Raw genomic sequence first — 15,344 nt, forward strand, 5'->3', positions numbered from 1 at the left:
GGACATTCTTCAGTGGAGTATTTTATGTCCTATAACCAAATATGACAATCTCTTCTCTTTGTGTTAACCACAGACTTCAGCCGTCTAACCACGAACACGTTCAAAAACCCATCGACTTCGAGACGAGGTTTCCTGGTTTTTGGACTCATTACTGCACCTCTCTATTCCATCAACACATTCTCCAAACTCACCAACCCTATCTGTCCTTTCTCGGTCCCTTATCCAACCTTTCCCCAATCCAACAAACTCATCTCTTGAACTTCCACATTCTCGTTCCATCTTTGCTCCCAAAATACAAGTTATAATTCCCACAGCTAGGAGATGTCCTCGTCCGGTAAAGGTACACATATATATATTGATTAGGTGTGTAGATACACAACTGATCTGTCTTTAGGTTTGGCATTGTTTGGGGTTTCACTACATGTGCACGATTAAATCAAAGTCTAGCAGTCTGGCAATGATTTTCTTCAGTATTGCTTTTACAGAAATGATAATAAGCTTCTATAACTACAGTTGAATACAACTTTTTGGCCTCTTTATATCTCCAACAAATATGAGGCTTTTTGCCAAGTATTAATATTCGTTGTTTTTAAGTAACTCACAAAAACACATTTGCATTTTCCCCCATTACTTTTAGAAGCAAGACGTGGCCGTTGTGTGACGCCGCTTACACTTTATGTACCGAGTCATACGACATTTATAAGTCACAGGATGGCAGAAGTAGTTTCTCACAGCCACAGATGATGAACACTGACATCATCTCACCAGGTGTTATGTGTTGGGAAGTTGCATGCTACTTGTGCGCTGTGTGAAAGATAACAAGGTGTACACAACTGCAGGAAGCCATGCACACTGACTGAAGATGGATTCAAGTGGCAGAACAATACTGAAGTACATCCAGAAGACATGAGCAGAGGAACAAGTGTGAAGAAGAGTAGAAATTAAACACATTTGTTTCCCCTGTTCAGCCTAATTGTATGTAATAAAAACATGTGACTCATATGTGAAATATACAGCTGCTAAAAACTAATCAAGTCCTCAGAGTGATTTTCACAACTTCTCTGCCTTCAATCCATCCGGAGACTGTTGAATCGTCCACTCAATATGCAATGCAAACAATCCATTTGAAATCACATTTAAATGCTTCTTGGTTGTATTTGTACCACATTGTTTTCCTCTGAGCTCTTATATTGCGCACAGACTAAAACATATACACAGCCAAACCCATAAATCAGACCCAGTGTCACTGTGTTGTGAGATATAACCCTGAAACTGCAGGATAGAGTTTCCCTTCCAGTTTCTTAAAGATCCGTTCAGTTACAGCAGTGAGATTTTGGGAGTTCAGAGGGCGAGGCTCCAGGATCAGAGAGGGGGGGGGAGGGGGTGGAGAAACGAGGCCGGGAAAGAGATCACTTCATCGGGGAGGAGAAGGAGGAAGGCCCCTTCTTACATCTGGATCCTGGAGGTCCCTGATCCCATCACTGGAAGTCTCTGGATGGACGGAAAGAGAGAGAGAACAGGCTTTATTAATCAGAAGTACAGCGATACAGGTGTTTTGTAACAGGACATGTTCCCACCAGACTGTCTGCGTCTTCATTCGATTAAAAAAAAAAAAAAAGACAAAGAAACATACCATAGCTTTAACATAGCGATATACATATGAGACAGCTTTAAGGACACAATATGTTGGAGATTGTTTTTTATTTGTTTATTATATTTTTTTGTGATATCCCTACTTTAGATCATAGGTTTTATATAAATTATAATATTTTATTATATTTTAAAATGTTCGTAAAATGTTTTTTAATTTGATATTTTGAGATAAAAATTGTATTTATTTTGTTCATTTAAAAAAAAATAAAAAATGAATAAATAAAATGGTTATATTTGATTTTTTTTTTCTTTTCAGGTTCAGGTTCAGGTTATTTATTTGTACCCGTAGGTAGATTCTGTTTGCAGAGAAAAAGACAAGGGTTTTCCAAGTAAAAGTACAAGTATACCAACAAATACAAAACAAAACCAACAACTAATGTTTGTACCAACAAAATAAAATGGAGTGTGTGTTACAGCCTGACACTGTATATCTTCCTCTGTGTCACATCGCTCAATTGATGGTCAACAAACACATCATTACATGTCCTTTCATTACCTTGAACACACACTGCAGTTTATTTAGAGTAAATCCCACACACACTGTCCCGCTGCCTCATAATACAAAACAACTGTGAATTAATCCGCCTTAGAAAATAGTCCCTCAAGAAATGCACTACTTCCTCCTGTTTGTTTGATACGGACTGCAGTGACCAGCTGGTTTAGGTAATCACTGAAACTTCAAAAAAGAAGCTTTGAATATGAATGATGTTTGTACCTGTTTTATTCTCCTGCTCAATACATATTTACTGTTCTGATCATTGTTATATCCTGCTTATGCAAATAGGAATAGGTCTGCACTCAAAAATTATAACATTTGCATAGTTTTATTCTTATAATGTTATAATGTATTGAGTTTATTTTAAGTTTTATCCGCATCCAATCAGACATACATGAATAGATACGCCGTCTACTGTTCTGAATATTTTACTATAAAACATGATTTAGTGATGAAACCTGAACACTGTGTGTGTGTGTGTGTGTGTGTGTGTGTGTGTGTGTGTGTGTGTGTGTGTGTGTGTGTGTGTGTGTGTGTGTGTGTGTGTGTGTGTGTGTTTGCTGCAGACCTTCTGCTGTCTGGGTCACAGAGCACATCATGAGCCGCATTCATGATTGCTTTAATTGCACCTGTGTACAGTGTGTGTGTGTGTGTGTGTGTGTGTGTGTGTGTGTGTGTGTGTGTGTGTGTGTGTGTGTGTGTGTCTGGTGTGTGTCTGTGTAGATTAATGATCCAGAAAAAGCCAGATACATGTTGACATAACGTGAGGTGCCAAAGTGATACCATTACATTGTTTTATTTCTCACGGCGCTATTTTTCATTTATTACCAAGAGGTTATTGAGTGTGACTGCAACACGTTTCTCGGAACTGGTACTCAGCAGCAGTAAATATTTAAAAAATGAACATTTTCTTAATGTTTCACATGAGAACTGCAAGTCCTCACTTTCAGAAACAACAGTTATACACTATGTTACATCTGGTTAATGGGATTTCACACATTCTGCTTGTGAAAGTGTGAATAAATAGATCATTTCTGGAGGGATAACTAAGAAAATATCAATGTAATTATTCATATAACCAAGGGGTTATTGGGTGTGACTGCAACACTTTCTTGGAACGGTGTTCGAACAATGATTCATGCACCAAGAGTACAAATTAAAAGCAACTGTTTTGCCATTTTCTAGTTGATTTTTGTTGCAAATTAAATGTTTAAGCGCTTTTAGGTTAGATGAACGTGAAGTCTACAGACCTGACCAGTGTGTGTGTGTGTGTGTGTGTGTGTGTGTGTGTGTGTGTGTGTGTGTGTGTGTGTGTGTGTGTGTGTGTGTGTGTGTGTGTGTGTGTGTGTGTGTGTGTGACAGTGCATGCATGGAAATTTCCCTTCTGAGGACCGAATAAAGGATTTTTTTAATTTCTGAAACACGTTGAAACGACATCTTAAACATACATCTACATTTGGCTGTGTATACATGTGTCAAAGATAGGGAAACGTGTGCATGTGTGTGTGTGTGTGTGTGCGTGTGCGTGTGCGTGTGTGTGTGTGAGAGGTGAAAGGGCCAGGTAGACTAGACAAGAGGAGTGGATAAGTGAGTGACAGGAGCAGCCGACACTTTTCTCAAACCGAAGTCGGACCTGTTTTATCTCAGAGTCAGGAGAGACAGAGGGAGAGAGGTCTTTGCAGGGACAAGGCCAGGCTCGACGTGTGTGTGTGTGCGTGCGTGCGTGCGCGTGTGTGTGTGTTGAGATGAGGTTGCTGGAGGTCTGGAGGTCTGTCTGTTTGTCTGTGCCTGCTCCTGGGGCTAACTGATTAGGCTATAATTTGAGGGGGTGTCTTGAGGGAGCAGCCCACCGCCTCCACCCATGGGAGGCTGGCGTTGGTGCAACAGGACCCCGAGATGTATCAACACACACACACACACACACACACACACACACACACACACACACACACACACACACACACACACACACACACGCTTATGAAATGATGGATAAGCAGACGTGGGGATTGAGAACAGGAAGTGATGATTTAAACAGAGCGCCACAGACGCCAGCAACAGCACTACTCACCACACACACACACACACACACACACACGAACACACACACGCACACACTGGAAGAAGCAGGTAAGCTTTGAGTTATGTTTCACATTCACGTCACCAGTGTAAAGTAATTTCATTTAAAGCGGCTGCAATCAATATTTCACTGGATCAACAATGGATCACATGACTACCTGTGTGTGAACAGTGTTGCTGGTAGAGCACAGAGAAGTTTCCCCTGAGCGCTAAAGGGTTTTTTAACCGCTTTCAGGTTATTGTTTTGGTTTTCTGCACCAATACTTCACTCTTTCATTCATGTTGTTTTTAACCTCAGCTGTTAAAACCTAGCCATGGAAAGAGTACTAGAATATTATGAGTGCTGTGTAAAAATGTACCTTAAAGTTAGTTGTATTGATCTCACGCTGTACCTTTTGCAAATAGCTTTAATTAAAAAAAACTGTAGTTACTTTGCTATAATGTTAATAGTATCCTAAGTTTACATTTTGTAGGCTGGTCAATCATAATGTTGAAGTATTCTATATATATTATTCATTGTTGATATTTATTGTTTATTTTCTATTCTATTTTAGAAATTCTATTCTAATGTGTGTTTATTTGGGATCAATAAAGTAAATCCTATCAATTTGTTGGGTTACATAGAAAGAAAACATGGTATATATTGAGATAGGGCTGGCTACTAATACTGTTAAATTACAAATAACATCGGGAAATAATGTTATTATTCAGGAAGGCCTTCACCAGAAAGTGGCACCACCGAAGGCCAAACCAGCAACACGTAACATTCCCATACACACTTTATAACCTGTGCCAACACTTATACAGGCTACTACATGAAGTCTAATAAGAATAAACCAGTAAAGGGAAATAACTCAAAATGACCCAGAATAAAAAAAAGCAGTTATGAACAATAACAACAACAACATTGAGCTACGTAAATGAAAAAAATTCAAGCTTTTTTATAGAATCAACAGCAGCATGGATCATAACAAAGGCAACAATGCAGAGATGTCGAAACAATATCCACAGCCAAAAACATAATTAATTCAAAGAGCGATTTGCACACACACACACTTTGCATACGCTCGCACACACAAACACACACACAGACAGCTTCGTTAGTGTGCGTTGTTGTACTCACCTGTCTGAACGTCATCCTGTGAGTCTCGTGCACCTTGCAGTCCTCCACAGTCTGCTGCAGGGAAAACTTCTCTGCTGGTTTCTTCCCAATGCAAAGGTCCATTCTTTTCCCAGTATATCCACTTATATCCACAGAGATCCAGCAACACTGCGTGAAGAGGAGCTGCCCCGGCTTCACTTGTTCACACTGAACCGGCTCATATCGCGGCCTAACTGTGTCAATCAGAAAGTATTTGCTGCAAGGATTAACCGACAGATACTGCAGGGAGTCCTCAGACACCTTACTGAAGGTAGAAGTCACCTGGAGGATCCACCATTAGCATGTTAGCCACACTTAGCATTCACCTGTTCATGGGTGTTTGATTTGTGTCACTTAGCGTCCTGTGTATTAGAACGGTGACTAATAAAGGGAGATCCAACTTGTATTGAACTATGCAGAGGTATATCATGCTTGTACTTTAACCCATAGTGACACAATCCTGCTTTTTGTTGCATTACTTTGTGTTTTGTTCAGTGCAGTGAGTGCTAGCCTGGGTGACACCATGGTTAGATTAAAGGCGAGCACCTGCTGACACTCCTGATATTTATCATTTCCGGTGTGAGCAGAGACTCTCCTCTGCCCTCATGAGGCTGCACACACACAGCAGCTTCTCTGCAGCAGACAAGAGGAACATGTTTGTTTATTTATTTTAATAAGCACAGTGTGCATGGATAAACATGTATGTAAATGTGCCAGAGGCTATTTTTCATCTGTAGTCCCTGGACACATGTTGTACAGTAAATCACCCTAAAAACACATTTCTTTTAAAATAACAAATAAATACAATCAGTAAAAACATGCAACAGGTGAGACAGTAAGGCCATGTATAATTGTGTACAGAAAAGCAAGCATTTGCATATTAAATTATGTTTTCCCAGCTCAACAAGTTGTATTTTGTAACTATGTACACTAATGACGTTGCAAAGTGCAAGATTATAGTAATTGTAAGCCTGCTTGTGTTTTAGCATTTGAAATAACTTTAAGCCAAGTACCACTACATCTCAGAGGGACATATTGCAATATAGTGCAAGAAAGTACAATTCTTCAGATAAAGAATCGTTTTTTTTAACAGTCAAACTTCCACCCCTGCTAAAAAACAAAAACAGAACTCCTCTCATGCATCAGACAGCAGACACATCTATACTGACAGGTATATCTATTATTTTGTCCACTCCATGTATGTAAATGAGGGTGGGATAAACAACAGAAACACCACCCTGTGTAATGCAAACAGCATACATCCTAAAACGACACATTAATCTACACCAGTGGTTCCCAACCTTTTTTCCCAAGAGCCCTCCCAAATGACTCCTGTTGGAAGTTGCGCCCCCCCGCCCACACACAGCGGTTAATTAAAAGTTTAAAACTCTCAAAAATGCTACTACTAACCTACTGTCAACAAAAACCCAGATGAAAGTATTTTGTTAAAGGAGGATGAAAGCGTAATTAAGGAGCACTATTGGAGTGACTTTGATGTTTATTGGACTCAGGATTAATTCATTTGGATTCCCGCTGTATGAAGAAAATTAAAGGACGGCGCGGAAGTGGAAACAATTCAACAAAGGGGTTAAACTGTTTAAAACACATGCTCAAAGTAAGCCGGATTTTGCCGATGTGTTCATGTGGATTCAAAAGTCGTAAATAATCTACAAAATGGAGGAGACCGATCTGATCGGAGCAACTGTGACAAATAATCCAACTGAAACCGGCATGAACAATGACTATGTTTTAAAAATGCGCTTATCCAGAAAAGCCTGGTTTGGACACTTTACGGGCAGAAGAAACATTTCTATTAAAGAAAGAATTATACATTTCTGTCTTTTTATGCCTTTAATACTAACTTCAATTATTATTCAAATTAATGAATCAATTATTTTGTATATTTTATTGTAATGTAGAGACAAGGCTGGGCGCGCCCTCCAGGTTGGGAACCACTGTCCTAGATGATGTAATCCTGTTACTTCCCAAGCATGGATATAAACTAAGACATGAGATGAAGTAAAAGGATGAGCGTGAAGGAAAGGAAAGGAGGAAGAGAAAGACGAGGTTACTCATATCTGTCTGGCCTTGAAATGGGAAATAAGAGAAAGGTACAGCGGCCTCATTACACGCATCCCCTCTGTGGGGCTCGGCTCGGACTAACACCTGGAGTAAAGAGGTGAAGTGCAGTATCAAGGCCTGTATAATGTCCCCAGATAGCAGCTCAGGCGTGGAAACACTCACCTGCTTCTCCGTCACTGTTCTCCCTTCCTGCTGCGAGCCGTTCCCCCCTCTCCTCACCCGTCGAGTATCCACCTCTCCTCGCCTCTCCCCCTCCTCCCTATCTGCCTCTCTCATCAGCGAGCGGTTAATTTTGGGATTAATCCGCGTGGTGGTGGCGGTGGCTGGCTCTTTTGAGGGATTTGTAGCGGAGCCGCAGACACTTATCTTGGTCATTACGGCGCCCATATTGGATTTGAGCGTTTCAGTATCTGCCAAACATTGGTCTGCGGAGGAGTCTATCGGGCCGACACGCACCCGGGGATTAAGATAAGGAGAGCCCTCATTACGACTCCTTTCCTCTCGCGGCAAGATGACACTCGTATTGGCCACGACTTCTTCTCCCCCAGCGACATCGCAGAGGAGGTTCGGGTCCTCACCTCGCTTCCTGTCCCCAGCGGGAGGAAGGGAGGAAGGGTTGTCGGCTTTTGGTTTGGAGCCGGGCCCCTGGAGAGAGGAGTAGCTGGAGAAGGAGACATGAAAAGGACCCAGGATGGAGCTGAGAGATTCCTCTGTGGACTGTTGGAAGTACAGGTGGTCTCTATCTTCTGAGGGAGACACCTGACTATCACCTGGTTTGTCGTGGAGTTGTTGTGGACGAGGCAAGCTAGCTACACTGTTCAAATCGTAGTCCAAAGAGGGCAGAAAGTCCAGGTTCTCCTTCAGTAGGAAGCGCGGTGGTTTCTTTGTGAGCTCCATGCTGTAGCAGAGAGGCGGGCCCAGGTACACCTCCTCCGTACAGGCGGAGAACAGCGTCTCCTCGTCCCTAAACTCCGGGCTAGCAGGCAGAGATATGGAAGGGCTTCCAGACTTCAAATCCAGAGCACAGAAGTTTTTCCTCGATTCAAAGCCGGGCGACGTTTGCCTGGAAGACGGGGCTGAGTTGGACAGCTGCTGCCTGGTGCTGGTGAACAGGTCGGGGCTGTGGAGGCCTTGTGTCGGCGTCACGTACGACGGGATGTCGTACGGAGTCGGAGAGGGGTTCCTGTCCTCGGAGCATTCGCTGACCTCGCCACAGTCGCTGTCGTGAGAGGAGAGAGACAGGTAGGAGTAGAAGTCTCCCTTACGAAGGTGGAGAGGCCGGTGGGAGTGCTCGAGGATCTGAAAGAGCAGGAAGAGAGAACGTTTTGTAAAGAACGCGTCTTCAAGATTCAAGGCGTTTATTGTCATGTGTACACAGCTACAGATATCACAATGGAAATCTGAGGCTCCTCAAACAGTGACATCATAAAACTGATATTAGTGCAAGTAAATAAAATAAAATAAAATAGAAATAGTGCAGAATAGTCTACAGTAATTGGAATATTCATATACGTTGCAAACAGATGAAAGTTATGGATGTTCTTTCAAAAGTTCAAGTGTTATTTAGCTTTTTATTTAAAGGGGCCCTATCATGCTCTTTTTCAGGATCATATTTCTATGTTCACCCTCCGTCTGAAACCAGAGCCCAGTCTGCTCTGATGGGTTGGTTGTGATTGGTCAACAGCTTAGAGATTGTCCCGCCCCTTAGCCTATCGAGTACAATGTGTCGGAGCGCTAGCCAATAGAAGCAGGAGAGTGGTCACTATGTTCCGGTACTTTAGGATTGTAGCCTTTGGAGACCATTGACATGCACTGAAAGGAGAAAGAATAATAGAAAGTCAATTTATTTTACTTTTGAGGTTTATTCTTTATCCCTTTACTGTAAACATTGTAAATGTCTCTCCTACGGAGCAAATCAAAGTTTGCTGATTCAAATTTGACTTGTCTGATTGGAAGGACTATGGAGGACTATGGATAGAGGGAGGTTAATGGGTGACAGGTCAAAGAATATGAGTGTTGAGTGTTGTTAAAAATATTGAATTGACTTGAGTTTTCTCTAAAAATTAAAATAATTAAAGTCAGTGGTATAACTCAAATCAAGAGTTTTGATCACTTAACTTAAGTAAAACTATTTTGAATAGTTAGTTTGATTTAATTTAGTTTGATTAAAGTTACAAATGCAGTCAAACTGTCTTGATTTCCAACTTTTGGATTATGTACATTTCTATATTTGTGTAATTGAACACAATTACCAAATCCATCCAAGTGTTAATTTGCATATTAAAACGTCTATTTATATTTCACACTTTTACAAAAGAAGGGGAAAAGTTTTCTGCCTGATTTCTTTTTCCTTTCAGACATTAAATGAAGACTGGAAACTGATTAGCTTTTAGATTACTTCACTCGCAAAGGATACTCAAGAAATTAGTCATTGCATCCTAAAAGTTATGATCTGTGATGCGATTTATTGAATTACTCCAACTCAGCGAACAAATTAACTGAAATAACTTTTTGATCCATTTGTCCTCAAAGTGTTCTGAATAAATGAGGTCAAGCAGGACTTCAAGTGCTGCAAAATATCCAATATTTGATTAATGTATTATCAACGTCTGCAGCCATACTGAGCTGTTTCATTTGATTCCTGTTTCATTTGCATTATAACAATGTGCACGTTTGACTTGTAATGAAATCACAACAGACCGATTGTAGTATTCATTCTGTACCTTGTTTTTGATCTTTGCAGACGCAGGACTTTGGTCTGGGACGGACCGGTTTTCGTTCGGTTCTTCCGACCGGTTCTCTTTGCTCTTCAACGCCAGTGAAGTCATGTCAATAATCTCCCTCACGAAGTCATGCACGCTGTCTTTCTTTCCCTCCTCTTCACTGCGTGGATGGAGGGAAGAGGGCAGGCGGTCGCAGCAGGACGAGTGAGAATCGTGCCGTTTCTTAGGAGGCCGAGAAGACTCTTTATCTCGAACTTCCCTCTTCGTTTCCTCCGTCACAAAAGACGAGAACTTGAACTTCTCCTGACTGGTGATGGCTTTCCGCCCCTTGGTTTCTGGCCTGCTGTTGTGCAAGGCATCCTGGGATATGCAGTTTTCAACAGGAGAAAGGGAAGGAGGCGTCGGGATGGAGGAGCTTTGACAGGGCAACTCCCCTCTCAGTTGTCCGACTAAAGACGAAGACGTTTTGGACAGGAAGGGACTGAGATCGCAGGACGGTGACGGAGAAAGCTGCTTCGTAGCTTCTGTTTTCACCCAGTCGCCAACATCCTGATCCGCCTCCTCTGTTTTGGCGAACATGTAAGACTCCCTCAGTGACTCGCCTTTCTTCGTGAACACACTGGCCTCCTCTCTAAGGAGCTCGTCGTCCTCGTCTTTCCCTTTCAAACAGCTCTGGTCCACGTTCCCGTTCTCCACGTCGTCAACAAACTGGCTGATGTAGCTTCTTGTTGCGTTCCTACGGTTCTTCTCCTCTTCTTCCTCGTCCTTGTTGTCTCTTTTCGTTTTGTTGTTGCTGTTGTTTTCTACACATTTCGAGCGGTTCTGGAAGCAGTGCTGCTCCTTGTTTTGCGCGGAGGTGAGGTTGGTCCCACACTGCAGCTCATCCCTGAGGCCCGCCTCGGTTTTAGAGGAGGAGGAAGATGAGGAAGTTCGGGGAAATCGGAACCAACTCTGCAGCTCCCTCTTCATGTACTCCAGCCCCAGAACATACGACCCCTCCATCTCCTCTTCGTCATCATCGTTACCAGACGAGGCACCGCTCAACCTCTCCTCTTCTTCTTCTTCTTCTTCTTCCTCTTCGTCACGAACGCCCAGCTCCTCCTCAGTGAGTGTGAGCGTGGAGGAAGACAGAAGGTCGCTGTCGTCCTCGTCTTCGTCTGTGCACGCTGACTTACAGGAGACGTTCACGACGAGACTCAAACTCGCCGCATCTGCTTCATCCATCCCTTGCCCTCCTCGGCCGTGGCCCTGGCATTGTTTCCTGTAACAGCAGTGTCCTGAGTTGGCGTTGGCGGGCATTGTGGGATCCAGGAAGAGATGGCGTTGATTTCCGAGCATGGCGCAATCCTCAGAGCCTAAAGAAGAGTCTTCGTTGCTGCTCAGCTCCGTCAGAGATGCTGTGGCAGAGCTCTCGTTGATCAGGGATGGCGGTCCTTTCCTTGAAGATCTTAAAATCCCAGAAAGGGGGGAGTGGCGCCCACCGAGGGAGGGCGAGGCCGGGACTCTGCTTCTCTGATTGGAGCTGCTCCGAAGCGTCATGTCAGAAACACTGCGGGTCATGTTCGCCACGAGAGGACTCTGGATGTTCTCCAGGCGTTTCAGGAGATCCAGAGTTCTTCGGCTCAGCTCTCCAGAGGACGGTTCTCCTCGAGCACTTTTGTTCATCTTCTCCTTTCCCGGTTCACCTCCATCCAGCTCTTTGTTGTGCCCCAGATCCAGCTCCCCGAGGCTGGCCATGCTTCCGCCGGTATCTTCACCGCTACGACACGGTACCAGGCAACTCTCCAAAGAGGCGCTACGATGCAGCTGGTCTTTGGAGGGGAATAAGTCCCCGCCCAGAGCCAGAAGGGACTCCAACGAGGAGCTCTGAGATAATACTGGACTGGATGTTTGGCGGCGGAGAGCAGGAGGAGTTCCTGTAGCTTTAAGATCAACTTTGAACCCCGTGAAGTCACTGTGGGACGTAAAGTCAGGGCCTCCTACCTCAAAGTCCGAATCAGAGTCTGCAGGAGTCAGGATTCCTCGCCCGTTGATTAAGATCTCGACCGCCTCACCTCTCCGGTGCTTCCTCCTCTTTTCGTCCTCTCTGTTTCTTTTGATATCCTCTCTTCTCCATACTTTCTCCTTCGTACTTTCCTCTCTCTTGGTTCTTTGGTTGTACCTGGTGCCCCCGTCTTTGTGCAGACCCAGATGACTTCCTTCTACAGATTCATACTTCCTTCCTTCTTCGTCCTCATCTCCTTCTCCCTGATCCTCTTCCTGGATTTCGGAGGTTGTCGTCGTCGTCTCCGTGTCTCCGGTATCACTTACGATCCCACTTTCGCTTTCTGACCGTCGACTGCTCGCCGATTGACCGCTTCCTCTACCACTCTCCCCGTCCCGGTATCCAACGTTTCCTCCTTGGCTTGGTGGCATCAAACCACCCAGGATGTCCGGCAGGGATTCGATGGAGGAAAAGGAAGAGTCCTTACTCAGGCTCTTCAGCAGAATGTGCTGTTTCCGTTTTCCTGATTTGGTTTTGTGCAACACGGAGGACGTAGAAGGAAACGGAGGCTGTCTGTATAACTCGACACTATGGAGGCTGTACACCTGATATACCTTATTGTTGTTAGGAGGAAGAGTCACATGGGTCATCATCTCATGACTCTGATAGGCTGTGACACCGGTACGATTCCCATTGGGTTGATTCCCATTGGATAGATGGCCGTCCAAAGGCAGATTTGGTTCGAAGGGGAGGTTGTGCATGAGGTCAGGATCTTCTTCTTGAGGCTCTGTGATTGTCATATCAGTTTCATCCCATTCCCAGGAGTCATCTGGAGGCGGGGCCACTGGTGGGAGTGGGCTGATCTGATGGAGGTCAACGAGACCTGGTTCCAAGACGTTTCCAGGAACCTGTAGAGACAGAAATAAAGACAAATACATTCAAACATGGTTGAAATTGTTGAGCAAGGATAAGGCTTGGCTGCTGAAGGAAATACCATAAACCCCAAAGGGCGGAGGATTTAATCCTGCAGCAAGTCTAACTTCTAGTCTCTTTTACTCACTTTTGCTATGTTTCTTATCTACTTTGTAAAATGGCAAAAATGGACAGTCTGTCCTGGGAGACTAAGTCCATTTTCTGATGTCAAATTCACTTGAATGCAAAAACAGTACATTACTTTAATTTCTATAAAATGTTTGGGGTTATTCAAACGTTTGATATGCTTTTGACTGTATATGAAGGTCTGATGGATGATACTGTTGGCAAGGCTTTCATCAAAGGCATGTATCATACCTCCAAAATATCAGCTTTGAAGGAACAAATAATTGCTGTAAAATGAAACCTCATAGCGTTATGTCTCCCTCTAAACGCCAGGTATGGATAGCAATGTTATATTAAAGAAAGAAACACGTGCAAATTGATCATTTTAATCTCTTAGCAATAAACAGCTAGCTTCCGTCCCACTGCTCCAAGTCATACAAAACTAGTTTGGGAACATCAGAAGTTAGTTTAGAAATGGAGCACAAATACATTGCTATTGCAAGTTGGTATCTATATAGTGTCAATAGTGTGATTCAAGTCGAACCCTTCGATCCATAGCAAGACTCAGCTTCAGGAATTTCTCGATCAACAGTTTCCAGCACTGGGTATTTGTCCGGTTACCAACAAGGAGTTATTTCCTGTTTGAAGCCAATTTGGCCAGCAGGCACCAGAAGTCACCCCCCTCCTCTGCCATGGGTCATACAAATAGCCGCAATTCAGCTGTAAAGTGTTTCAAAATTATATAAATTGGATGAATTACAGATATAAATAATATACAAGGTTCTTCGTGGGTCATCAAATACCGGATTTGATTGGATTAGGCTGATTGATAGCCCCTACTCTGCGTGCTGAATGTGTTTTTGAATGCGTCTGCGGTGGCAGAAAAACCCTGTTCAGTCATTACCCCCATCTCCCTTATCAGCACGAGGGGAATAAACACAAATCTAATAGAAATTCATTGCACAGAGCCATATCCACACACACACACACTCACACACACAGAGCCAACTAGTTTATTAGATTAATAGGCTATGAATGGCTAATACGAATTACCCCCCTCTCTTGTTAACGAGACGCGGAGCAATTTGTATAATTATGTCTGTGGAAGGGAAGAATTCCTGTGTCTAAGCATATTTTTCGACAGCCGAGCTTTCTGAAGGCTTTTGATTACGTATTTACTTTGGGGTTTTCAGCGCCGTGCTCTTCCTCTCAGAAGTCGTTTTTGAATAATTCATCGCTTTGTTCCAGAGCCGGAATAATTTGTGTTGAGATTTATGAGCAATTGCTTTTCGGGGGGTGGGCTGATTTTACTCTTTTTGAAATGATCACAGGACGTGTTTTGTCAGAGTGTCTCTTTTCAAACGGGGGCCGAATACAAGATTCTCTCAGAGAGGCGATTTCCCAACACGTCTTTTTAAAGAGTTTGCTGCCGAAACAAAATACACAACATCTGAAGAAACACAACCTATACTCGCTGTGTTTGATCGCTCAGCATCTCAAGCACTTTAAATGATAATATAGAACCAGTACAGTTTAATGGACTGGATTTTAAATTACGTTAAACTTCAATCTGAACGGGTTTCTGAAGTCCTGTTTCTGGCATTTTACTAGAAATTAGTAACATGAAACAAGACGTAATTAGACAGATTGCTTCTCAAGGATGAGGGAAATTACACATGCTTCAGGGGGTTTTCTGAAATGTATTGATTAAGGACTCAATAATTGCCTGAATGAGTGGTTAAGACGGAGCTTCCAGCGCTGTGGGAGGTGGTGGAAGTAAATGTGCCAGTAAAGTCTTTATGTTTTGATTTGTTATATTCTGTCCGGGAAATAAACCTAAAGACTTTAGCAATTGGATGGTAACCAACGTAGAGAAGCTGAATATCATCTTATTTCTACTTCCAGGTATCATAAAATGTTACGTACTGTTTGTTTCTCCCATTTTTAAAAGGCAACGTTAAATAACTTTGAGCAGTATGTGTAGATTTTTGGGAAATCACCTTTCTCTCTTTCTTCCCAGGAGTGCACACTGGTCTCGTTTGTTTCTATTAAAGAGGACACATTATTCTCCTTTTCAGTGATTGACAGAACAAACATACATGATTTGGAGGCTGTGGCTCAGTGGATAGTGTGCTGCACTTCGAATCA

The 15,344-nt window shown here is 43.0% G+C and overlaps 1 protein-coding gene across 1 annotated transcript; it reads right to left on the minus strand.

The window, feature by feature from the left end:
- Nucleotides 1–5,351: 5,351 nt before the first annotated feature.
- akap6 (A kinase (PRKA) anchor protein 6) lies at nucleotides 5,352–14,106 on the minus strand (the record flags this gene model as incomplete). The annotated part of the gene is made up of 4 exons (XM_010793504.1): nucleotides 14,101–14,106; nucleotides 10,175–13,066; nucleotides 7,614–8,750; nucleotides 5,352–5,651 (listed from the first exon to the last, which is right to left on the minus strand). Coding segments are annotated over exons 1-4 (4,335 nt in total), but the record flags the coding sequence as incomplete, so codon positions are not given.
- Nucleotides 14,107–15,344: the final 1,238 nt, after the last annotated feature.

The sequence above is a fragment of the Notothenia coriiceps genome, unplaced genomic scaffold (genome assembly GCF_000735185.1).
Source record: "Notothenia coriiceps isolate Sejong01 unplaced genomic scaffold, NC01 NC01_scaffold00001922, whole genome shotgun sequence".
NCBI classification, from domain to species: Eukaryota; Metazoa; Chordata; class Actinopteri; order Perciformes; family Nototheniidae; genus Notothenia; species Notothenia coriiceps.